Source organism: Elgaria multicarinata, chromosome 9 (assembly GCF_023053635.1).
Source record: "Elgaria multicarinata webbii isolate HBS135686 ecotype San Diego chromosome 9, rElgMul1.1.pri, whole genome shotgun sequence".
Classification (NCBI taxonomy): domain Eukaryota; kingdom Metazoa; phylum Chordata; class Lepidosauria; order Squamata; family Anguidae; genus Elgaria; species Elgaria multicarinata.
The window spans coordinates 18,129,526-18,154,207 of NC_086179.1; the positions used below are offsets into that span (position 1 = coordinate 18,129,526).

At 42.9% G+C, this 24,682-nt stretch overlaps 1 protein-coding gene across 1 annotated transcript in view; it reads left to right on the forward strand.

Annotated features, from left to right (window-relative positions):
• RERG (RAS like estrogen regulated growth inhibitor) overlaps positions 1-24,682 on the forward strand; it is a 108,601-nt gene that overhangs the window by 74,487 nt on the left and 9,432 nt on the right. The window contains exon 2 of the mRNA XM_063134864.1: positions 21,343-21,399. Coding sequence (XP_062990934.1) covers positions 21,343-21,399 — 57 coding nt within the window. The remainder of the gene's footprint in view (positions 1-21,342; positions 21,400-24,682) is intronic.

The window sequence follows — 24,682 nt, forward strand, 5'->3', positions numbered from 1 at the left end:
ATTGCACAGCAGTGGAAAGGTGTGTGTGTGTGAATGCTTTCCACCACCGCCTTATGTCACTGCGCAAAGGCAAAAAAAATCCTCCTGTTGGTCCGACATGGTGTAGGCTGAGTTGGACCAGCTGGTGGATGTTGGACCCCAGTCGGGTGGTGGTAGTTTGAAATGGCAAGAGGTCACCAAGTTTCACCCCACCCCACCAGATTCCTCCATCACCCCATTGTTGTGTCCAGATAACTTTTAATCAATACCATGTATGCCCCTGATGGTGAAAACAAATTGGTCATGACATGATCGATTTCAGTGAAAGGAGAAAGAGATAGCTAAAGGCAAAGAAGTGCTGGTATTAACTATGTTAGATGCCTTTGGAGATTCATGGAGGATAGGTCTGTCCATGGCTATTGATTATTATGATGATTAAATGTAAGCTACAGATTCAGAGGGGAGAAACTGCAGTGCTCACTGCCATATTTTGTACCAACTGAAGTGACCCAATAGTCTTCAAGGGCAGCCCTGTATACACAGCATTACAGTAGTCTGAACGGGCTCTGCACATACACTTCATCATAAGAATTATAGGTACCAGCACTATACATAAAAGGGAAATTCAAGCCCACCCAAAATCAACCTGTCCAGGAACAAGAGAGGCATTTAGATCTGGATGGGAGACAAACGCCACACACAAAAAAGGTAGAAGAAAGAATTGAGGGAACTGAACCAAATGGAGAGAGATGACGCAGTGGAGAAAAGGGTGAGATTATGCCTCCCACCACCACCACCATTCCACACACAGGCTGGCAATTGAATTTTACTTCAGCAGAGGTGACAGAATAGCATATTCTAGCACAGCTGAGGCAGCAAGCTTGTTCAGGGGCACAGCTCTGTCCTCTAACAGCCAGAGAACTCAGGAGGAACAGCTGAGACTCTGCCACCACCCACATCTGCCTAACAGTAGGGCTGGTCTGGTCAAGCATCTCTACCTTCAGTGCCTTTCTTGCTTCCTCGGAATTGTGCAATCGTTCCTGGCTGCACCATTAGATGTTCTCCATACCTGACAGCAAAATGTGAGCATTTGCATATTTCTCAGCCAGGTACAATTTGATACAGAAAGTTCTTGGAATGCCTTGTATGGAGTAGCTGTGTGCCTGGTGTTTGTGCGAGAGAGCTTCTCCCCTGGGTTCCTCTTCAGAACTACTATTCTTAAAGTCATCAACATTTTATGAGTTCCTTCCCTTCCACCGACCCCCCTCCCCCCGGCGCATACACTCACTAAAAGCACACTGTTCAGCAGGGAAAAGCATTCTCAGTGTGATACTTCTGTAGCGCACAAAACACTCCAAAATAAACCCGTCGCTTGCTGGGCCCTGTTCCCTCTTGTGCGTTGCTTTGCTAAGATGTTGGTGACTCGTTCATCCGATGTTATTCTTAGAGACCATGAATATCACATAAGGCTGAGTTTGGAGGGCAGGCCATGGTGATGCGCGAGTGATAAGCATTCATCTGTGGATAGGAAATAAAGGTGCCAACTAACTCTTTCCATGGGAACAACTTCCCATTGACCTTGAAAGGTGTTGGTGCAGGGGAGTGGTGTTTGCACTAAGGTATGGGATAGCTAGGTCCATCTAGCCTGCTCTACCTGGCAGTGGTTCTCCTAGGTTTGAGGTAGAGGTAATTCCCAGCCCTGCCACAAAGGTCCATTTAACAGGAGATGCCCGGACTGAGTCTGGGACTAAATGCATGCGTTTAGGGTGAACTGGAAAAATCAGAGCGATGATCTCACTCTTAACACACAAATTTAGTGGGCTATTTTGCTTTTACCAACTGGTAGACCACTAAAAGAATTCAGTCCCTCAGGAAACTGAAACTACTACTCAGCATTATCAGTCTCTGTAAACTGTTATTAGAAGATGTCGTGTCTATGAGCATCTCTGCATTAAGGGAAAACAGCATTGTTTACCCCGGGTTTTATGCTTCCTGTTTTGTTTGCACTATTGTAATGGGCTGCCTTACTCAGGTGGAGAGGGGTGACCACGTGGTTTGAACCGAATACTTCCCCTCCATTCACTTCCATTGAGACAGTGCCATCTAGTGGCGGTAGATCCTGGTTTTTTTTTCAGATATTACCACATTAAAAGTGGTTCTTTTAATAGCGGGATTTCCACGGGATAGGGTGAGAGATGTCCTGGTCATTGACGACATGGTGTAATGGACCTGCAAACTTTGTTAGTGGCCAATCATGAGGAGCTCTACAGGAGTAGTCGAAACAGAATCACACTGGGGATCCGTAGACTGCCAGATATACCTTTTTTGAAAAATTGACTGCCAGGTATAATTGATATTGTTGTGTTTGAAAAATTGACTGATTCTCTACAGTTGATATGGCTGTTTTGAACCAGCCATACCAGCTTAATTGTACCATCAATTATTATAAATTTTGCACCCACAAAAATAATTAACTGGATCCATGTAGTATTGCCAGGTGTCTTACACCTGAAGCGTTATGGTCATCAATGGCAAACAGCTAGTTGCCTAACAACACTGTGCATGAATTTTACTCCTGAGAGAATGATCTTTTTACAATAAATACATATACCACATTCACAGTTTTTAGACACAATACAGTGCTGGTAATGGCACCAGTGTAGTACTGTTTATACATATATTTATAATACAAGATTATGTTTATTATTTTCTTGTTCTACCCCACAAAATTTACAGGTTTCAGACGACTTGGCATTGCTTTTTTTCCGTAGAAGCTATTGCGTAAACAGGACAAAAAACCGGAGAAGTTCATAACACTGACAAGAACAAGAAAATAATAAACATAATCTTAGAACAAGAAAATAATAAACATAATCTTGTATTATAAATATATGTATAAACAGTATTACACTGGTGCCATTACCAGCACTGTATTGTGTCTAAAAACTGTGAATGTGGTGTATGTATTTATTGTAAAAAGATCATTCTCTCAGGAGTAAAATTCATGCACAGAGTTGTTAGGCAACTAGCTGTTTGCCATTGATGACCACGCAGGTGGATACATCAGGTATATTTGTGAATAAATAAGGTTAATGATCACTAACTATCACTGTATGTATATTGTGTAGTAGTGTGCTTTGGGCATTCTCTAAACATTAGATTATTCATACTACTGCCTTCTTTCTTTTTTTAATGACTCCATACCAAGTATGGCAAATGCATGTGTCCTAACACAATGTTGTTATGTACAATGTGTTGAGGTGCTGAAACTCTAGGGACTTCAGAATATCATTTGAGTCTAGCCCTGTTCAGGTATTTGCTGAGAGCTCATGGAGGGAAAAGCTTGAACACATGCAGTAGCCTGACACCCAACATCTTCATTTCCACTAGCTGCAGCCTCACACCTTTGTGCATAGACTGGAAATGCCTAAAGGGGGAGATTCCCTGCTTTGGCTGCGTCATACTCAGCATTAGGGAAAATTAAGGGGCAACTCCAATAGCAAGTCAATAGGCAAATGGTCAAGCACAGAGGTACCAGTCCAGCAAGACAGCAGTTCAAGGCAAGAGTAGTCAGGAAACAGGCAGTGGTCAAAGGCACAGTATCACCAGACAAGAGGGTGTGTTCTAAAGGAAAGGTCTGAAGGGCAGACAAACACAAATGCAGCTCAAGAAGCAGAGTCAAGCAGCAGTCCATAAGTACACAGAGGTTCAATCACAGAGCAAAGTCAGAAGTATAACACACTGGAGTTGGTAGTAAAACTGCAGCTAGCAAGCTCTAACTGAAAGCTTAGATAGCCAGAGCTTACAAAGCCCCACCCTGGGCTCAGCTTTAGGCCCTCTGACAAAAGTCCTGCTCATGAGGAGGCTCTTTACCCTTGAGGAGCTCTCCTTTGCACCTAAGCACTCCTGTTTATAGAAGTCCTACTGCCCTTCCTCTTAAGGTGACGATGCTCTCAGGGGCTAAGTGGTTGCTCAGCCTCTGTCCCAGAGATGAACTTTTCCTCGTAAGAGGATGAATCCATGGCCATCTTCCCCGAGGGTCCATGATCACCTGGGTCTCCTATCATGGACATTTCTTCAACATTGTCCATCTCCTCCTCCAAGGAGAATTCCTCCAGGAAGAGCATAACAGGAATCTTTGCACATTCAGCTGAACATGCTGCAAATCCTCCAAATTATCAGGAGCCCCAACCACACAGGGTTCTTGATCACATGTAGGTCTGAGGTTGTAGCCAGGAGGAACAAGGACATTAAGGGCGAACCTAGGATGATGACCTAACCCACCCACCCCATGGTTTGCATCAGACTGGCTCAGAAATAACTCAAAGCCATCTCCTCCCTCCAAAAAATAATAATAATCAGTGCCTCTCCCACAATAAATCTGAAATTTCTTTGTAGGATAGCCACAACTTATAAGTTGCCCCCAAAGAGAAAATGCAAAACAGCAGGTTCAGATTTGCATAATTTTTTCACATGCTAATTTAAACATATAGGCCACAGCTAGACCTAAGGTTTATCCTGAAATCATCCAGGGTTTGCCCCTGCCTGAGCACTGGATCCCCTGTGTGTCACCTAGATGAACAGGTTTGAACCCTGGATGATCCAGGGATAGATGTAAAATTAGAAATAATTACTGTAATTTAAATAGAACTACAGTACATCTCACTGTATTGTGGAAGACTGGCCACCTGATCTGTATGCCTTGCTCCGTAGTCCTGTTGACGGGAAAATTCAAGCCCAGCTCTTCCTTCTGATGGCTCCTTATCTTTACATCAGAGTATCATTTCATAGGCTTGGGACTAGGAAGGCCTAACCAGAATTCTTCTCCACCATGGCTTTTAATCCAAGCCAGAGGGAAAAATGGATGGGGGAGGATGCCATGCTTGTTCTTCTTTTTTCTTTTAAGGTGAGCATTACTAGTCCCCAAAGATCATATCCGGACCGAAGCCTAGTAAACCTCTTTGGCATCTCTAATTAACAGTGACTCATAGGTACAATATTTTTGTCATAGCAACCACTTTCTTAAGGCTGGAGCTGCTGCTTCTGTAACAATTATCCTACCTTTCATTTCATGCACACGAAGTTGCTGACTTTGTCTGAAAATGAATCGTAGTAGCCTGCATACTAAGGAGTGGGAGCATACCCCAAAACTAGATAAGGAAGGTTTTAGCATTCCCATAGCACCCAAGCAATAATGCCCATTCATATGTAAACTGGAATGAGTGGAAATTATGGGCTAAATACAACCAAAAGTCATAAAATGGTAGAGTTGGGAGGGACCTCAGAGATCATCTAATCTGGCCCCCGTACTCAATGTAGGCTTTGCAATGCAGCTACAGCATTCCTGAAGGATGGCCATCCAGCCATCCACCCTGAAGGAGAATCCACCACTTCCTGAAGCAGTCTGCTCCATTGCTAAACAGCTCTCACTGTTAGGGAGTTTCTTCTAATGTTTAGCTGAAATCTGCTCCCCTGCAATTTCCACCCACTGGTTCTAGTCCTACCCTCTGAAGCAACACAGACCAAGCTTGCTCCGTCTTCTGCATGACAACCTTTCAAATATTTCAAGACCACTCTCATGTCTCCCCTTAATCTTCCCTTGTCCAGGCTAAATAGACCTGGTTCTTTCCACCATTCCTCATAGGACTTGGTTTCCTGACTCCATTCCTATTTAAGGAAATGCTCTGATATTCTCGTGGGTTTTGTCATGACACAAAAGTTACTACCTAGAACTTAAGCCTCAGTGGATCCAGAAAAAGTGGGGGGGGGCACTTGGGTATTATTATTTTTTAAAAAAGGTTGAATATAACCCAGGAGAACTTTCAAAACAATTATAAGCAACAGCACTTCATCCATGTTATTATTAATTATCATCTGGTATTCGTCACATGCTGTGTGCTTTTTCCCCCGTGAGATATTTTACTGTTGAATTTTACAGGGTGAAGTCAAGGATTTGCAAGGTACTCTTGGCCTTCATTGCAAATGCACAGGATTACTAAGCAGAAGTGGAGACTTGGAAGGAATTTGAAATGATGAATAGCCAACTGAAATGCAATCAGTTTCTCATTTTGACCCTGACTGTTTGGTAAAAGCATAAGCTCCTTTGAAGAGATTCAGTAGAGCTAAATTTAATATTCTGACAAATAAAAGGAACTGTATCTTCCTCTGTTATATAGTTAATCTTTTGATTGAGCATATAGAGAAGGCTGCAGCATTTCGCACTGTGTCAGGTTTTTATAAAAGGGATGAAATGTTTTGTAGCATGCATGAACTTTTGCTGTTTGATTCACGCTGTGGATGAAGGATCTCAAAGTCATAGAATCATAGAATAATAGAGTTGGAAGGAGCCTAAAGGCCATCGAGTCCAACCCCCTGCTCAATGCAGGAATCCACCCTAAAGCATACCCGACAGATGGTTGTCTAGCTGCCTCTGTAACAACCACCCTCCCTCGGGTGAAAATAAACTCTCCAGGGGTAACTATTTTATGGAAGATCTTCAATTTCATGAACTCATTTTCCTATTTAGATCTAATTTAGCCCATCCTACCCACCCACCTTTTTTTTGGGGGGGGTTGGTTTGTTCTGGCACAACTTCCAAAATTCCTTAAAACTGGAGAATTCTGTACACTCTAGTAAAATTGTTTGATCTACTTTCCAAGTACTATGGTAGGCATTTGGCTAGATGGACCAACGGCCTGACTCAATGTAAGGCAGCTTCAGTGCAGACTATAGTCAACTATTATTATTGTTGTTGTTGCTGTTAATAATAATTCAATTTATATCCCACCTATATACAAAATACCCTAGCAGCATTTTAAATAACTGAACAATAAGTAGATGTTATCTTATTAACCAATGATCCCAATAGCTGTAAATCCTGAAATATTCTATATTTCAGACAAATATTTCTATATTCTCCCCTCTGTCTCTTCCCCGACTAATCTCTCTACCCTCATTGATCCTAACAAATGTTCCTAATCGAGTCCAACTATCTTCAAATGCTCCTGTCGATCACAGGCAGTTCCTCACTGACATTCTAAAAATACTAGAGCATTACACCAGCTGACTTGATCACATGATGTGCCTGTAGGTCAGCTGACCTAACCTGAGATTCCTGTGAGCTGTTTCAAATTTCCATGCTTCTGGGTAACTGCACCCCACAGACTCACACAGACTTGTCTTCCAACCAAAACTAAGTTTTATCTAAACTAAGCCTTTCCACTGAGCTCTCTCAGGCAGTGCCCTCTCTTTCCTCCGGCCAGAAGCGTGGGTGTTGCCCTCAGCCACTTCCTGATTCCTCCCAGGAAGCACAACCCACTCAGGCCAAATCCAGTACTTCTTTTATATTGTTACATGGCCCAGCAACCCACGTGATGGGATGGCGAGGAATAATAAAATAATGATTGTGGACTGATGTTTGACCAGTGTTTGTTACACGCAAAGAGTGGGTGTCAAAACATGCCTCAAAGAGCCTTGGCCAATTGCAGATCCCTGTGAACCTCAGCTGCATGTCTCTGAGCATTTAGAGAATGGCATCTCCCCTTCATAATTTACATGTTTGCTGAAGCCAACGCCGGTGTATCCCTGGTGCCGCATAAAGTGTGAAGTGACTCATACTGAGAAACTAGAAAATGTACACTATTAAAGAGATACTGTTAGGAGGGTTTGTCATTTCAAGTGACTCCTGGGGGCCCTGAGCTGCACAGCATCCCTTTTCAATTTCCATGCTGCTGGGTAAACTCATTAAATACTCATGTGTTGATGTGGCGCAACTGCCTTTCATGGGGCGCTATCGATATAAATTATTGAGTGGCTGCCAGTGCATGCGTCAGTTTCAGACAGCTCTCTTTACCTGAGGTCCTCAAACTACTTACTCCAGGGTAGCCCTTAGATCTCACCAAACACTAGTCTTGGGGCAGCGGGAATTCAAGTGATGAATCGACCCGGTACCACTTAAAATGTTACCTGCACGATGTGGTTATGTTATTTGCAGTCAGCCATTATTACAGCCAACCTGCACTGTCAGAAAAATCATGCGAACAGCCCTATTGGAGTTGAACTACTTCAGGTAGCAGGTGTTGGTTTGCATGATTAAATGCACTTCCATGATAAAGCAAGCCAGCAAACAAACCTTTAAACTCTATTTGGAACAGTAGCAGATCAGTCTGGTGTTTTCTTTAATGTGCTCATTTTCTATGTCTAGCAGCTCTTGACATAGGGGAGCATTCAAAAGTGCAATTCCCCCGCCTGCATTCTAAAGTTGTATTGTCCCAGGAGGCCTGCTCTAAATCTCACACCTGTTCAGGCCCATAGGTCAGCTCTCACAATCTTGAATCATTTCCGCATGTCAAACCGACCCCAAGTTCTTTGGAGAAATCTGAAACGGATCCAAATGACTTTGAATTTCTAGGAATCCGACACACGGATTCCACAGCAGAACGGCATTTTCTGAGTCAACCAGATTCTGTGGATTTGTGGAAGGGTTTCTTGGAAGTTTTGTTTTTTTACTTTCCAGAATTGTATGCAAATTTAGTTGTATGTAAATATGAATGTTGCAGGAAAATATGCTAATATATACGCTGCTAAAAATAACATCAAAAACACTATTTTGTACATGTCTGATCTCTCTTCAGCCTTTGGTGTGTAGCAATCTTTTAATGTGTGTTTGCTTTGCTCATTGATTGTACACTGAGCTAAGGAAAATATGCAAAAATTTACATGCCAGCAAAAGTTTCATAAATTGTGGCAGACTTTTCAGAAGGAGGGAGGGAATTCAATTCCATCAATGAGTGGATGACGTAATGAAAGACGTCTGACAATCCTCGAAACACACATGGGACAAATTAAACAAAATCTGTACATCTCTATTTTTACGCCTCCCTCTTCTCCCTCTCTGCTGATTGCCTTCTACAACTAGATTTCACTGTGGCTTGCACAAGATGAATTTTGCCTTCTGTAATTACATCGGACAAGAAGAGAATATTGTGAGCCATAAAGTGGAGAGAAGTGTTTGAAAAAACTGAAATTGGACAAATTTCTATAATAAACAACATCTTAAGCTCTATTGCACCTTTTCCCAACATGGAGCTTTCCAGATGTTCTTTACTACAGTTTCTATTAGCCCCAGCCAACATGGTCAGTGGCCAGGAATGATGGGAGTTGTAGTCCCAAAGATCTGGAGGGTGTCGTGGAAAGCTGCAGTGGAGCTTATGATATTGTTTACTATGTTTAGGTATGCTTAGTTTTATGTTATGCAAAGAAAAAAACAGAGTATTGTGCTAGAGGTTCCCTCAGGATACAGTGGTTGAGTTCGGATGACATTTTCAACAACAGAGGGTGGAAGAGGCAATGCACAGTACCTTATTTCAGAAGTACTCCCCACACAACATGTTGCCCCACCCCCCGTTGACTGGCTGAAGCTCCCAGCATCCTTCGGGCCAGCCGTTGCTCTGCCCTCCCTCCTCCCAGGGCTATCCCATCAGCCATTGCAACTTCTGCCAGTTGTAGATGAGTGGCTGGGGCGCTTTCAGCCACTCCTGCTGGAGAACTCTATGGCCTACCAAAATAATGATTGGAACACGCAATGGAGCCCTCTACATGACATGTTAAGCAACGGGTCTCCGGAGAAGCAATGGAACAGCCCGTCGTTGTTTTTCCATTGTTTTATTCCAGAAAATAAAGCATGATGAGTTGTGCGTTCCTCCCCAGATGACACAATAAGCAGCTCAATGGACGATTGCACTCATTGCTTATCGTATCGTCGGAACCCAGCCAGCGGCTCCCACATGGGTGCCTGTGGAAAACTGTTTTCCCAACCCTTTCTTCCTGCTTTTGTTTTCTTCACTCAACTGTCCCTACTAGCAGTCCTTCCAGCAGGCAGAGCTGAGGGAGATCAGGAAAAACTTCCTAACTGTTAGAGCAGTGCGACAGTGGAATCAGTTACCTAGGGAGGTTGTGGGCTCTCCCACACTAGAGGCCTTCAAGAGGCAGCTGGACAAGCATCTGTCAGGGATGCTTTAGGGTGGATTCCTGCATTGAGCAGGGGGTTGGACTCGATGGCCTTGTAGGCCCCTTCCAACTCTGCTATTCTTTGATTCTATGAGAGGCAGAGCAGGGCCATTCCACCAGCTCTATGCAGGGCCTCCCTCAGGAAGGCTTCTCGTCCCTCAACTGTCAACAGTCATTCCAGTAGGCTGTACTGAGGGGGACGAGAGCGAGGGCAGGGCCACTCCACCAGCCCTGCTGAAAGGCCTCCCTCATGACGACTTCTTCTCCCTCAGCTGTTACCACTAGCAGCCATATCAGCAGGCTAAGCACAGAGAGATGAGAGGGAGAAGTAGGATACGTAAGTTATATCTATATTTGGCTGGGCTACACGAGAAGTGAACATGTTTTTCTTCTGCCCAAGAAAGAACAAAATATGATAATGAGCTCACAATTTGCCTTTGCATGAGGGCTTTCCTGATTATTATTTTTTAATCAACCCACAAAATCTGATACAGCTGCAAACTTGCTGATTGCGTGAAGAAATTCCCTGTGTAGCCAACTCTTTTGAAAGAAGAGGGAGGAGAAGCATCTGGGGAAAGAGATACCCTGGATTATAAAAAGAGGTTTTGAAATTAATATACTGATTGAAGAAGAGTGGAGAAGGGAGGGGGAAAGTACTGAAATGTTTATTTTCTGTACCATTGACTGTTCCAGTCTTTAAACCAGAACAAAAGAACAAAGCCCCGGCCCTATCGTTAGGCAGAGTGAGGTGGAGCAGTGGTATAGCTAGATGATTTTAGACCCTGCACTTAATGGTTTTATCCTCCTCGTTTTAGACGGCCGTGTGTATTACTTCAGTTTTGAAGCACACAACTAACATTTCACTTCCACCCTCTCCATCATCCCATGCTTCACAAATGCTTCTACATTCCTGATACGTAAGAGCAAACAAAAGAAAAGCTGCTTGCCAACTTTGATTAAAAAACGAAGAAATCCTCTGAAGAAGAAAATACATTGGCATTTTAAACGCTCTGAAATCGTAGCACCAACACAGCTATAGGACTCAAATGGTGCTTGCTCCTGCTGCCCTAATGCTAAACACATTTACTTTGGAATAAGCTAGGGTGACCATATGGAAAGGAGGACAGGGCTCCTGTATCTTTAACAGCTGTATTGAAAAGTGAATTGTATACATGCAGCACCTGGTGAAACTCCCTCTTCATCACAACAGTTAAAGCTGTAGGAGCCCTGCCGTATTTTGTATACAATTGTTAAAGATACAGGGGTCCCGTCCTCCTTTCCATATGGTCACCCTAGAATAAGCACCTGGTAGTGTAAAAGTAAACGTAATAAAATGAGCATCTGTAAAATGTACCAGCTGGCTGCCCACTGTCTGTAAAACCTCTTCTTTTAATAAGAAGGAAAGGATGCTCAGGTGAGCAAGATCAGCTGTGCTGACCCTGGCATGACTGTTCTGCCCTAGGTGCTGTAGGGACGTCTGTCATTAGAAAACCTGGCCCTTTTGGGGGCCGATGGACCCACGCTGCCTGCATGGTTCAGCTTGCTCCAGGGACTTTTCTTGTGGTTCGTTTTCTAAAAAAAGAAAAAGAAATTTGCATAAATTATGGCCATAATTTGCTTGCTTTGCACAATTTGCAGGCATACTTTGTGTAACTTGCACGAATTCAGCCCACAATTTGTGCAAATTACACAATTTGAGGCCGCGACAATGTTCGAGGAAGCTTCTGCCAAAATAAATTTGTTCCCCTTTAAGGTCCACTCTTTGTGGCTTTTGCTGAAACAGACTAACAAGCCTAGAAATGGCAAGATCATGCATATGTATATGAAGCGCTTTGAATACTGTAAAATGCTACATGAATGCTGCTAGTAGCAATGTAAGAGCCCCCAATGTTTTTGAGTCAGTGGGGACGTTTGGAATTTTGAGAGTGTCATGGATGCTCTCACAAAATGGCTGACATGGGGGGCGGGGGGACTCAACCATATGTAAAAAGGCTGACATGGGGGAGGCATGGCTGGGGATGGAACATTCATTTCTCAGAAGTCTAACTGGTGACACACAAAGAAAAGTAACTTGCCCAAGAACCTAAGTACAAGGCAGAAGCAGTGCCTGAGCTCCAAAGCACAAAACAACTCTTGAACCAAAATAATGATGGGGCTGGGAAGCAGCACTTCGCTTTGCAGCAAGCCAGGCTCCCGATAATAATAATAATAATAATAATAATAATAATAATAATAATAATAATAATAATAATAATAATATAAAAACAAAGAGCTGCAGGGAGCCTGAAGGGCACTGAGAAAAATGCTGGAGACTGCAGGCAGAGAGATAATTTTCCTACTGAAAGCTCTAGTCTGATGTTAGAGGAACCTCATGTGAGTACAAGGTTCACGTATCACAAGCCTCCCTGGACATTTCCCTGGTGTTTGCTTATAAGTTGCACAGCCGCGTTGACCCATCTAGCGTGATACAGTCTGCTCTGACTTGACGGCAGCTCTCTCAGGTCTCCTGGTGCCGCTGACCTTTCTGACATCACAGACACATCCAGACATTTTCCTTCCTACTCAAGTTTTTAAGAATGCGGATAAGGGAAATATAACTGTGAATGCATTCAAAGTGAACAGAGAGGCAGCGGAGAGTATTGAGCTGGGAACAGGAGCAAGATTGCAAGTGGGATCGGAGGTGGTGGGGAGGGACTGAGGACGGCCACTTCAGCATCACCCACAAAGATATACACTATGGCGGGACATGGGAGAGGGCTTTTTCTGTTGTGGCACCCTGACCGTGGAATGTCCTCCCCATGGAGGCCTGACTGGCACCAACACTGATTTTATTCCAGCACCAAGTAAAAGCATGGCTTTTTAACAAAGCCTTTAATGTTTAAATTCACCAACTTTGCACATTGTTTTAACTGTTTTTTTACTGCTTTTAAATTATATACTGGTTTTAACTTGATTCATGGTTTAATTTGTTTTTACCTGTGTATATTTATTGTTTTATATTGTATGATTTTATCTGTATGCCACCCTGAGATCCTAGTGATACAGGGCGGGATACAAATGTTTTTAAAAAAGAAAGAAAGAAATGCACCCCCCCAAGACAGAATGAAAGAGGACATTGATTTACATAAAAATTGCATATGGTAATTTATATTTATTATTATTATTATTATTATTATTATTATTATTATTATTATTATTTTAAAGGAGATGCAGTACCTCTCACCATAGTGGAGAAGGTTGTGACCACGTGTCCAGCGAGCCTTGCTCCTTCTGCTGTTCAGCTGCTGTTGATGGAGAACTTCAAGGCCAGGCTCTTCCTTGATCTTTAAACCTAACCTGGACTGGAAACCCCTTCAAAATAGAGGACAGTGCTTTGGTAGCCCTTTAAATAGAGGACTATCCTCTGTAGAAGAGGGCAAATGGCCACCCTAGGTCTTTCATGTCTCCTTCTGCCCGATTCCTTTAACTGAACCTGGGGTTTTCTGCATGCAAAGCATGTGTTCTCCCACTGATAGGGATATCGGTCGCTGGGAAATGCATTTTTTTTTTTTGTCTCAACGGAGTGTGTGTGGCTCAGTTTGCATCTGTGAGCCAAGCTGCTGCCTGTTCCCCAAACTTGGGGGACTTTTCTGCACTTAACAAAATGTGGAAGGTTCTGCGATTTGTGCGAATGTTTAAGTAATTCGCACAAATTACTGCCTAATTACTGCAAACTCGGCCGGAATTTGCACAGATTGCTCAGAAAATTGTGCAAGTTGCAGAACCCTCCCCCAAAAGTGCAAAATTCCCAGAAAATCCACAAACTGGCCCAACTTGCTGCACATCTAATAGGATGCCACAATCTGAATCAAAATAAAATCGGGGGGTGAGCCTAGAAAAAATTGTTGATCTCTACCCCCCCCCCCAGGAGATTTCTCCAAGATCCCTACCTTCTGAGCTATATGATCCTGCCCCTGCTGACCCCAGCCATTGAGAATGACACCTGTTCTTATCTGTGTAGCACCGATCTTCAAGCACACTGCGGTGTGATGCAATGCTGGGAACATGCTTTTCTAGAGAGAAGTGGATTGTGCGATGGCTTGTCACTTCCGCCCCTCAATACGTGAAGCTGCATGCTTTCCAACTGCCACTGAAAGCTTGTCTGCCCTCTGCTTACGTTTGCTCCTGTAGCTCCTCTTCCATGTCATGCTTTCAGTAGCAGCCCTTCTGATTTCTGTGGTGTGCAATGAGTTGTTGATCTTTAGAAAGGGCAGGCAATGAGCCAGCCCCGCCACCCACCCACATCGCTGGCTAATTTGAGCAGAGGAAAGGCAGAAGCCAGACGGTTCTGTTCCTCCAGCAAATATTATTAATGAGGAAGGGGCCAATGGCCACAGCCATTATCCTTTGCCTGCAGCATGCCTGTGCGATAATTCCTCTTAAAAGCCTGTTATGATAAAGAGCAAGCACTCAACGGTAGAAGAAGTCAAGGCAAGCTCTGGGCACGAAGGAATGACTTTATGATGTTGAGGGGTAACTTTGAATAACTGCACAAATTATGATGAAGCGAATCATTTGTTGCAATCATATAATGTCTAGAGCAAATGTCTAGACCAGAGCAAATGTCTAGCCCTGATGGTTATGTGCTACCTCCAGTATCCGAGGCAATAAGCCTGTGTGCTGGGGAACATGGGTGGGAGGGTGCTGTTGCATCGTGTCCTGTTTCATTGGTCCCTGGCTGACAGCTGGTTGGCCACTGTGTGAACAGAGTGCTGGATTAGATGGGCCCTTGGTCTGATCCACCGCGGCACTTCTTCTGTTCTTCTGTTCTTAAAGTCACTGAATATTCTTGGAGCACTAGATTCTGTAATATTAATGAAACTAAGAAGGGTGTGCACACCTGGACAGTTCCTTCGATGGGAAACCCAAGGAAGAGTGAGATATTATATAGAAACGGAGGGGAGGGGAAGGAAGAAGCAGAGGGAGAGGCATACACCATTTTTTTAAAATTGACAACCCTGATCACCTTCATGCTGGCTGTTCTGAGATATACCATTATCACTCCAATGACAGAGCCACTGGGCCTTGGCCAAGACCACCTTGTAAGTTCAGGATCACGATCGAGATAGAAATTGAACCTGGCACATGGATCCTATATCACCTATAGCTGCCACAATAAGGACCATGCCATCTGTTGGAACAATTTCAGCAGTATCCTATGCCTTGTGGTAGATCAGGGGTGCTCAACACGTGGTCTGTAGAACACAGCTGTGCCCCGTGGCCATTTGGGGGGGGTGCCCCTGAATATTTTGCAAGGTAACTAGGCACATGGAGAGCGTGCACCGTGTTTCCTTGCAAAATCACCACGATTTATTTATTTATTTATTTATTTATGTATTTGCTGCAACCACGACAGCAGCAAATTCCGTGGAAATTTCAGCTGTCATGGCAATTTTCAGTGGTGTGTGGTGTGGCCCTCAGTGGGTTCTGGGGAAGCAATGCAGGGAAGTTGGCTGCCCTCGTGGTAGATCAATCAGTGTTTCCTCCACTCATTAGAACCCATTTAGAATGAACTTAGCTAATCTCTTTACAAACGGAACCATTTTCAGGTGCAAACATTGGTCTTCTTAGAAGTTAGTGGAGGCTCCATATTTGAGAACTAGGCCTTTCCCACACCACTGAATTCAGTCTAAATGAGGGGAGACATGTGTCAAACCCACAGAAGCAGTTTCATTTTAAAATTCATTTCTCTAGTCCATGAAAAGGCCATCCACCATTTGGGAGTGTGGTCTCTTTGCCTGCTATATTTCTGAAATTGTCAGTTGCTCCCTTCAGTTACAAACCTTGAATAGCTTCCACACATCTATATCGTGCTCACATTTGTACAGTGTCGTGGACAGGACAGTTTCAAAGCTGCACAGGCCATAGTAATTGTGGTATTCGTATAATGTGTGTTTGCAGCAGGATGTGGTTTGGATCCAAAGAGGCTCAGGAACACCGATCGCTCATTGCCCTGGTGCCATAAACAGTTGAGCACTTTCCACGTGAGTGGAACCTTGAAAATGCCGCTAAGTATGGTGTTTGGCAGCAACACGATCCTAAATATCTTATTTATGTGTCGATCTGCAAGCCTGCAGCTGGACCGTTTCGTGAAAGAAGGAATAAAAAGATATTATCTAGGTACTGACAGTGCCCTACATCTGTGTTAGCATTTGTGGAGTATCTTTCTCAGTATATGAGAGGAACTAGAGAAGGTGTTCTTTTGACGCACTCCCTGAACATGCCTCATTTTTTTCTACTCAAAAGCAAGGCCTGAGGGGGGGGGGGGACTTCATTAATTGTTTGTTTGTTTATTTCATTTCTATACTGCCTAATAGCCAAACCTCTCTGGGGAGTTCACAAAATTTTAAATCGTAAGGCATATCGTAAAATATAAAATACGGAAACTTAAAACCACAATATAAAGCCACAATATAAAAGTGCAAATGGAGTAAAACCAAGCAGCAATGCAGAGTTTTAAAATACAGTTTCAAAACAGAAGAACTAGGATGGCAGGATGCTAAAATACTGGGAAAATAAAAAGGTCTTCACCTTGATTCCCCCCCCCCCCTTACTTCAGTTGGAGAAATCCAAGAGCCTGTGATTCAATGGGGTTGTGAACTGGGCTGTGTGTTACAATAAATGATGTTTACTCCGAAACGATTATTTTATATACAGTAGATTTTTCGGATGCTGAATGATAAACAGCTGGTAGGAAGAAACGGCTGCCTTGATTATAAACATGAATAAACATATGAATGTACACACACACACACACACACACACACACAGGAAACGTAGGCAAAATGCAGATTATCTTCTAGCAAAGACAACAAAGAGTCTTGTGGCACCTAAAGATGAACACATTTGTTCTGGCACAGAAGCTCATGCCAGGAAAAAAAATGTTGGTCATTATTATTATCATTATTATTATTATTATTTATTACATTTGTATACTGCCCATAGCCAAAGCTCTCTGGGTGGTTCACATAAGGTACCACAACACTTTGTGTTCTCTTTGCTGGAGTAAACTGTCATGGCTACCCTCTAGAAATTATCATCTAAGAGTAGGGTGACAATATATAAAGGAGGACAGGGCTCCTGTATCTTTAGCACTTGTACAGAAAAGGGAATTTCAGCAGGTGTCATTTGTATGCATGCAGCAACTGGTGAAATTCCCTTTCATCACAACAGGTAAAGCTGCAGGAGCCCTGCCCTCTTTTGGATCTGATCACTCTAGTATAGCTCCTGCAGCTTTAACTCTTGTGATGAAGAGGGAATTTCACCAGGTGCTGCATGCATACAAATGACACCTGCTGAAATTTCCTTTTCTATAAGTACTTTAGAGACTGGTTCTGACTGAAACCTGGAGCAAATCCACCACCACCCCTGGCATCAGACCCACCAGCCTCCACTGCATACATTATTTTACCATGTGAACTTTGAGGAGAAACATGGCTCTTCCCCTTCAAAAATGATTGCATGTTATTCTTCCAAAAAGCCACATGTCAGACGCATGTTTATGTAACCTTCACCCAGATTTCTAGCAGCTACGGAAGGAAATGTATGAGGAAATGACCCAACCTTGCAACTACAACCAGCTGGTTTCCAAAATCTTTTTAGGCGTATCTCCCATACATGTAGACAGACAAAAATATTTGCCAGGTGTTGCATTTGGAAATCAGCCGGAGGAAACATTCATGAAACTAAAACCATAACAAAATCCTGAACTTTCTTGTGGTCCTTCTCAACCCTTATCTTCATGCTGTGTAGATGTAAATGCAGATCAAGTGCTAGAGAAACCACAGAATGTTTGGAGGTTTCATGCGAAGAGAATTCTAATGTTGAGAGTGTTTACCAGACTTCCGATTCATTCAATGAAGCAGATGTTCTTACAGGATTTTAATGGCTTGTTTTCTGACAGATGGGCAGTTTATAGTGCAAGGAAAAACATCCTTATTAAAGTTTCTTGATTCTGCTTTTGATTTCAGCCATAAACCAAGGATGTGCATTTTGTATTTTAAAAATCACGATTAATATGCTCCTTTGTTCTGTATTATTATTGTTCGGCTATTGGGCGGTATAAAAATGTAATTTTAAAAAAATCAAATACGAAAAGGAATAACACTACACTCTATGTATATTTTCACACAATTACACAGAACAACCAAATCCATTATTAATCAATTAGTTACAAAATAATTAAACATCTATAGAGATTGGGATGGATTTTGGTTTAGTCCTGCATAGAGTAGACTCATTGAAATTAATGAGACTTAAGTTAATCATGACTAATGAGTTTATGTATGGTGAAGCTCTGGATCCCACCCATTAATTTCAGCACCATAATTGATTTTCCAATAAACAATAAATTGGCACCGCTCTGTAAGAAGTTCCTGCTGTCTACCATTTCTTTATCTTACTGTCTCATTCAGTTTTAACAATTGCACTAATTGACAAGCCTTATTTATCATGTCTTGTAAATGCCTTTGCATTTTTCCAGTTCTTTGCAATTTTGCTGCTGATCATAAATTGGAGACCTTTGGCCAATGTGGTTTTAACACATATTAATATATATATATAAAATCTATCAATGCACATGTGGAGCTAGCATGGTATGGAGGTTAGAGTGTTGGACTAGGATTAGGGAAAGGTTCAAATCCTAACTTGGCCATGAAGCCCATTGGGTGGCCTTGTGCTAGCCACTATTTCTCAGTTTAGCCCAACTTACAGGGCTATTGTGAGGTCAAAATGGAGGGGAAGGACAATGTATACAGCCCTGACCTCCTTGGAGGAATAGTTAGATGTAAATGTAATATACAAATAAAATACATGAGTGTTCCTTGATGAAATACTGCAGAAAAAGCAATCTTGGTATGTGTTTTTACAGACAGTTGTATCGAGATTCTTTTTGTGAGGTGTTTTGCTAGCCTGCCAGAGCTCATGTCCCCATCAATAAAACACTGCATGTAAAGAATCTCCATATAACCATATGTATGATCACACAGTCATCAGTTCGGTTGCTTATTTGCTGCGTTGCATCCATGTACACGTGACTCTGGGTAAAGTATGAAAGGGGGAAAGCCAATGAAGTGAAGGCATGGAAATTTGAGACAAACTGCACACATCCCAGTTCTGGAATTAATTGTAGAATTAATTAATTCTCCTACTTTAAACAGAATTCAGAAAAAGTGGAGCACATCCCAGAGAAGGAACAAATATGGGGGAAATCTCTCATCCCTTCAAACCCAACAAGGTGCAGATTCCCAAAGTGGATGTATTGGACTGCAACTCCCATCATCCCCAGTTAGCCAGAGATGATGTAGTTGCAGTCCAACATATCTAGTGGGCACCAGATTGTGGAAGGCTGATCTACAGTTGAGGCTGGTGGCTCCGATTTAGGTGGGGCTATGATTCCATTCTGGGTTTCGGTCAGAACCAGACAGAACTCTAAAAGAGCTACTTAAGGTGCTGAACTCTGTCTCCAAAATGGATTTGGCACCTTGGATACCTCCCTTAGAGTTCCAGTTGGTTCTGGCTGAAGCCCAGGATAGATTTATAGCCCCACCAAAATCGGAACCACCAGCCTCGACCGCTGCTCTAGTGCCCTGCCCTCCATGCAAGGCAGAAAAGAGAACTGAAGCAGGAACTCTGCCAACAGAGTGTTCTTGCTTAGCGGCATCTGCTGTCCAGGACCATAGGCGAGTTGTCTGCATTTTTAATTGAAATGTGTGATTATGTAATGAGGCATAATTCAAGCAGGGGCCCTGGTGGATAATTGTACCACTCTAAATTACAATGGCTACAGACACATGCTGAAGCCTGGCGGCAGGCAGTCCAAGTTAATTGGCCGGCACTTCCCGTACCTTGAGCACCCGACGTGCCAAGGCAGTAAACAATTAAGAAATCATTTTTCATGGCCAGGTGCTATGAGCTCCTTCCACAGGAGCTTATAGGATTGGCCGGAAAGGTTTGTGGCATACTAACAAAGAAGCTGCAACAAAACAGTGACCTACCTTATGGGTTTGCTGTGTAAGCATTATGTGGAATATTTTTAAAAGCTATTAAACTACACGGGTGGGCAGAAGATAGGTCGGGATCTCCTGGTAGATGTTTGGGTGATTTGGAGTCAGGTTCTGACTCCCAATTGTCTAGCAATAGCAACTATTCATGCGCACTTCCCAGTCGCCCACCCTGCCCCAAATATTAGGCTGCTGCGGTGGGGAGGAAAAACACTTGAGAGGAAAATCAGGAGAGGATTTTTGTGTGGAAGAGGCGGGTGCTTGATTTTGCAACGGATCACAAATTCCGGGGCTGAACATGTGTTGCTCCATAAGTTTTAGTGTATAAGCTCCATCCGACGAGCGTTTTCCTGCACGCTCATTACTGGGCACTCACAAATCGCTCACATGACGTCGTCTGCCTCTCGCACGTCTTCCGCCCCTTCTGGCCTTCGTTGTGCCACAAAAACAAAAACAAAACCAGAAAAAGTCCGGTTGCTGCTCTCTCCTACTAGACTGAATGGGCCTAATTACTTCCTGTTTTCAGGAAGCGACGTCATCGGAGCGACGACAGAGAAGCAACAGGAGCCGCACGTTTCAACCGCTTCGGCTATGGGGCGGTGTATAAATGTAATAAATAAATAAATAAACAAATAAACATGGGGATTACCCTGTATGCTGCTTTAAGCTCAGTGGAGGAAATGTGGGATATAAATGTAAGAATGAAAGAAAATATTCTGAGCCTGTCTAGAGTGAGAGAACTCCCAACTGAATGACCTCACTTGGATTTCCCTCCAAGGTTTTGTATTTATAGTTTGATCGTTTAAGTTTTGCGTTTCCAATTCTGGATGCTGTTGTGTTTACATTTTCTTGTTTCCAGTTGTTGTTTTGTAGAATCAAAACGTGACCTGATGGATTTGCCTTTCAAACATGTGTCTGCATTTTAAGTTTTGCACAAATGTGCGCAGGAGTGTTGGAGCTCCACTCAAACCAAATTCTCATCATCCCGACCTGGTTGTGTGGCTCAGGCCTTAGCTAGACCTAAGGTTTATCCTGGGATCGTCCCAGGGTCATCCCTGTTCATGTAAATGACACACAGGATATCCTGGGAGCAGGCAAGGACAATCCCAGGATAAACCTTAAGGTCTAGCTAAGGCCACAGTCTCTTTCTGACTCTCTTTAACATTTCTTGCTGAATAGTCTGGTTTTATAAGTGTTTTATTCTGCCATAGAGTGCTCTGCCTAGAGAACATGGCTCAGGATTGTTCTCCTCTAAATCAAGTGAGCCGTTATGCAGCTGATATCACCTGAACCTATTTTTGTTTCTTTCCCATAGCTCTCGTCGTGCGTTTTCTGACCAAACGGTTCATATGGGAGTACGATCCTACCCTTGGTAAGTTGTGTTCTATTGCCTTTAAACATGGAATGCTACAGGGCATGTTAGAAAGACAATTGAAGGTGCAATCCTATGCATGCTTAGACGGGGGGGTGGGAAGGTCCTACAACTCCCAGCATTTCCCAGCCAACCATGCTGCAAGTGCCTATGACTGCTGAAGCTACATGGAAGGAGTGGGGAGAGGATGTAGGAAGTAGTGGTGGCAGAGGCCAGGGAGATAATATTTGCTGGTCTGCCTCAGGTGCCAAAGAGCCATTCTACAAGCTTCATCCCACGTACCTGTTTCCCTAGAATTATCCCCTACAGTGCTAAACTGGCGTTGTTGTTGTTGCTAAATCACAGCGCTCCTAAGAGCCTTTGCAAAGGGTTTAAGGGGGGAAATGTAAAAAAATCATTTAAAAAATCAACGGATGACCCAATCCAATTCAAATTTGGTATGCTTAAAGCTCTCCTTAATATATATTACTGTGCCAATTTTGATGTCTTTATCTTTAATGCTTCCGCAGATATAAGCATTTGTTTAAATTTTCTTTAAACGTAGCAAATCCTGCTCCTACGCCCCCAGTGGCCACTTGGAAAACAACAAATGATTCGCTCGAAAATTACTAGCAAAATACCTCGATCCGTTTCCCTTTATAGCACAATTAAAGCAGGATGCATGGGAGTACTTCACAATGAAAGCAGATTATAAGCTGGAAAACTTCGGAGTCCTTTGCACGCAATTCACAGTGATTCCACAGTATAACGCTGGTGTGATAAAGCTATACATGAGGCCTTTATTGTTTGATTATGATACCTCACTTACAGTAGTTTGCGGGTCTTTTACATGGTGTCATCTTCCTCCACAGCCTTTTCCACGCTTTGCAACATTTTAGCAAGGGGGAGTTCTAATGAGAAAAGTCCGGTATTATTTGTGAATGCTGGGATGAAGCATAGTGTAATTTTGCAATGCCACTATAACACAGCACCACCCACTGCTTGTGTAATGGAAAGAAGAGAAAGAAAAACCCTGGGGAGAAAAACTCATGTAAAGGAGCCAATCTTAATCCCGCAAAAGAATCCAGAAACAGAACCCTTGGTAAAGTGGTGGATTAAAAGCCTCATGTAGAAATGTCCAAAATGTCTTGTTCCTTCTCATATGAGCAGAAGCAAAAATAACTTGAATAAATAAACTATTAGGTGAAAAATGGCTTAGTTTGCCTGTGTATGTGTCTGTGCAGTTCAACTTTTAAAAAGTTTTAAAGAGGGTGTTAGAAAGTTTTAAAAGTGCTAAATTTTAAAAGTACCCCTGGTGCTATCATCCCCTCAAGAACCATTCCCAAAAATTTGCACTCATTCTGAAAAATTGCCCTGCATATGGAATGGTGAATTGGAGGGGGGGGGTGACATTTTGTTCAGCCCTGTGTGAGCATGTATTTGTATGCACGCATGTGTATATTTATATAATATAAATGTTGAAGAATTCAGCTTTTGTTGACACAGAATTTGAGTTGGCTTGGCACAAGATTTTCCTAGGGTTTTTTCTTTTTTTCTTTAAGAGACGAGCATAATATTCCCATCCAAGGGTCACTACACTAGCGTTCCCTTAAGTTATATGTAATGAAAACCACCCTGATTGCTTTGCAGATGAGCCAAGCCACACACTATTAGAGTACTCATCCCTGCCAATACACTGGACAATACTTTGATCTGACTCAACCCCCCAACAAGGCAATTATAGTTGAATTTGGAGAATGATGTAAAATCAATTCAGCAAGCATTCCCAAACGGGGGTGGGGGGCAGATCTTGGCTTTTGGAAACTCCTGTCTTTTCGTGATGATTCAAATTCTCCAAGCTGCTCTAAAACCGAAACGATCTGGCCCTCTGGTTGTGGTCTGCCTCAAAATGAATAGTGCCGTAGAGCATTCAAGCAAAGTCAGAATTTGTCTCGTGCTTTTTCTGGCAGCTCCGTTTCACTCTAGCATATGGCGTTGAAGTCGCATACACTTCAGACCGAGTACAATTCAAGCCTCTAGGAATGGCTGCCAAATTTGCTAAAAATAAGGCAATGTTAGAAGGCTTTCTTGCAAACGAAGCTATTCATTTCCATGTGTGTGTTTTTAAGTGCCTTCCTCACTCCCCACACCCAACCCTTTTTAAATGCTCCCTTGTGACATTTGGTTTGTTACAATGCCTGCTATGGAAGGTTGGGGGTGAGCATCGAGGTGCACAGAATGGGCATTATGGGCATTATGTTGGGGGTGGGCATCGAGATGCACAGAATGGGCATTATGTGGTCTGAAAAAATTATGCCTGGGCTCTCATCAACACAGATGACTTGGACATTTTATTTCTTTTAAAAACTACTGGGGGAATAGGCAGGTTGGCTTTTAAAAATACATCAAGGAAGTGTGATGTAGTAGTGATGGGGGACTTCAATTACCCTGATATCTGTTGGGAGACCAATACTGCCAAAAGCGGCCCTTCCAAGAAATTCCTGACATGTATGGGTGATAACTTTCTCCTACAGAAAGTGGTGGAAGGAACTAGAGGGTCAGCAATCCTTGACTTATTATTGACCAATAGGGATGACTTAGTGGATAAAGTGGCAGTTACGGGAACTCTGGGGGAAAGTGACCACGCCATACTTGAATTCTTGATTATGAAGGAGACAAAAGTCGAGCGTAGCCATACACGTACTCTGGATTTTAGGAAAGCTGATTTTAATAAACTCAGAACTATAATAAGTAAGGTCCCGTGGCAAGGGAGCCTAAAAAGAAAAGGAGTGCAGGATGGGTGGGAGTATCTAAAAAATGAAATTTTAAAGGCACAGTTACAAACAATTCCAACAAGGAGAAAAGATAGAAGACAACAGAGGAAACCAATGTGGCTCCACAAAAAGCTTATTGATGAACTGAAAACAAAAAGGGATACATATAGGAAGTGGAAGGAAGGCCAGGCTACAAAAGAAGAGTACAGACAAGTGGCGCAGAAGTGCCGAAATGGCGTCAGGAAGGCTAAAGCTGTGAATGAGCTGAGATTAGCGAGGGATGCTAAAAGCAATAAAAAGGCTTTCTTCAGATACGTGAGTAGTAAAAGACAGAGGAAAGAAATGGTGGTTCAACTGCTTAATGAGGATGGCAAATTGATAACAGACGACAAACAAAAGGCTGAAGTGCTCAATTCCTACTTTGCCTCGGTCTTCTCCCAAAAGCGGATCTATGACCCCCCTGGAAAAAGTGAAGCAGAAGTTGAGGGGGCAGGATTGCAGTTTGAGATTGATAAACAAATGGTCAAAGA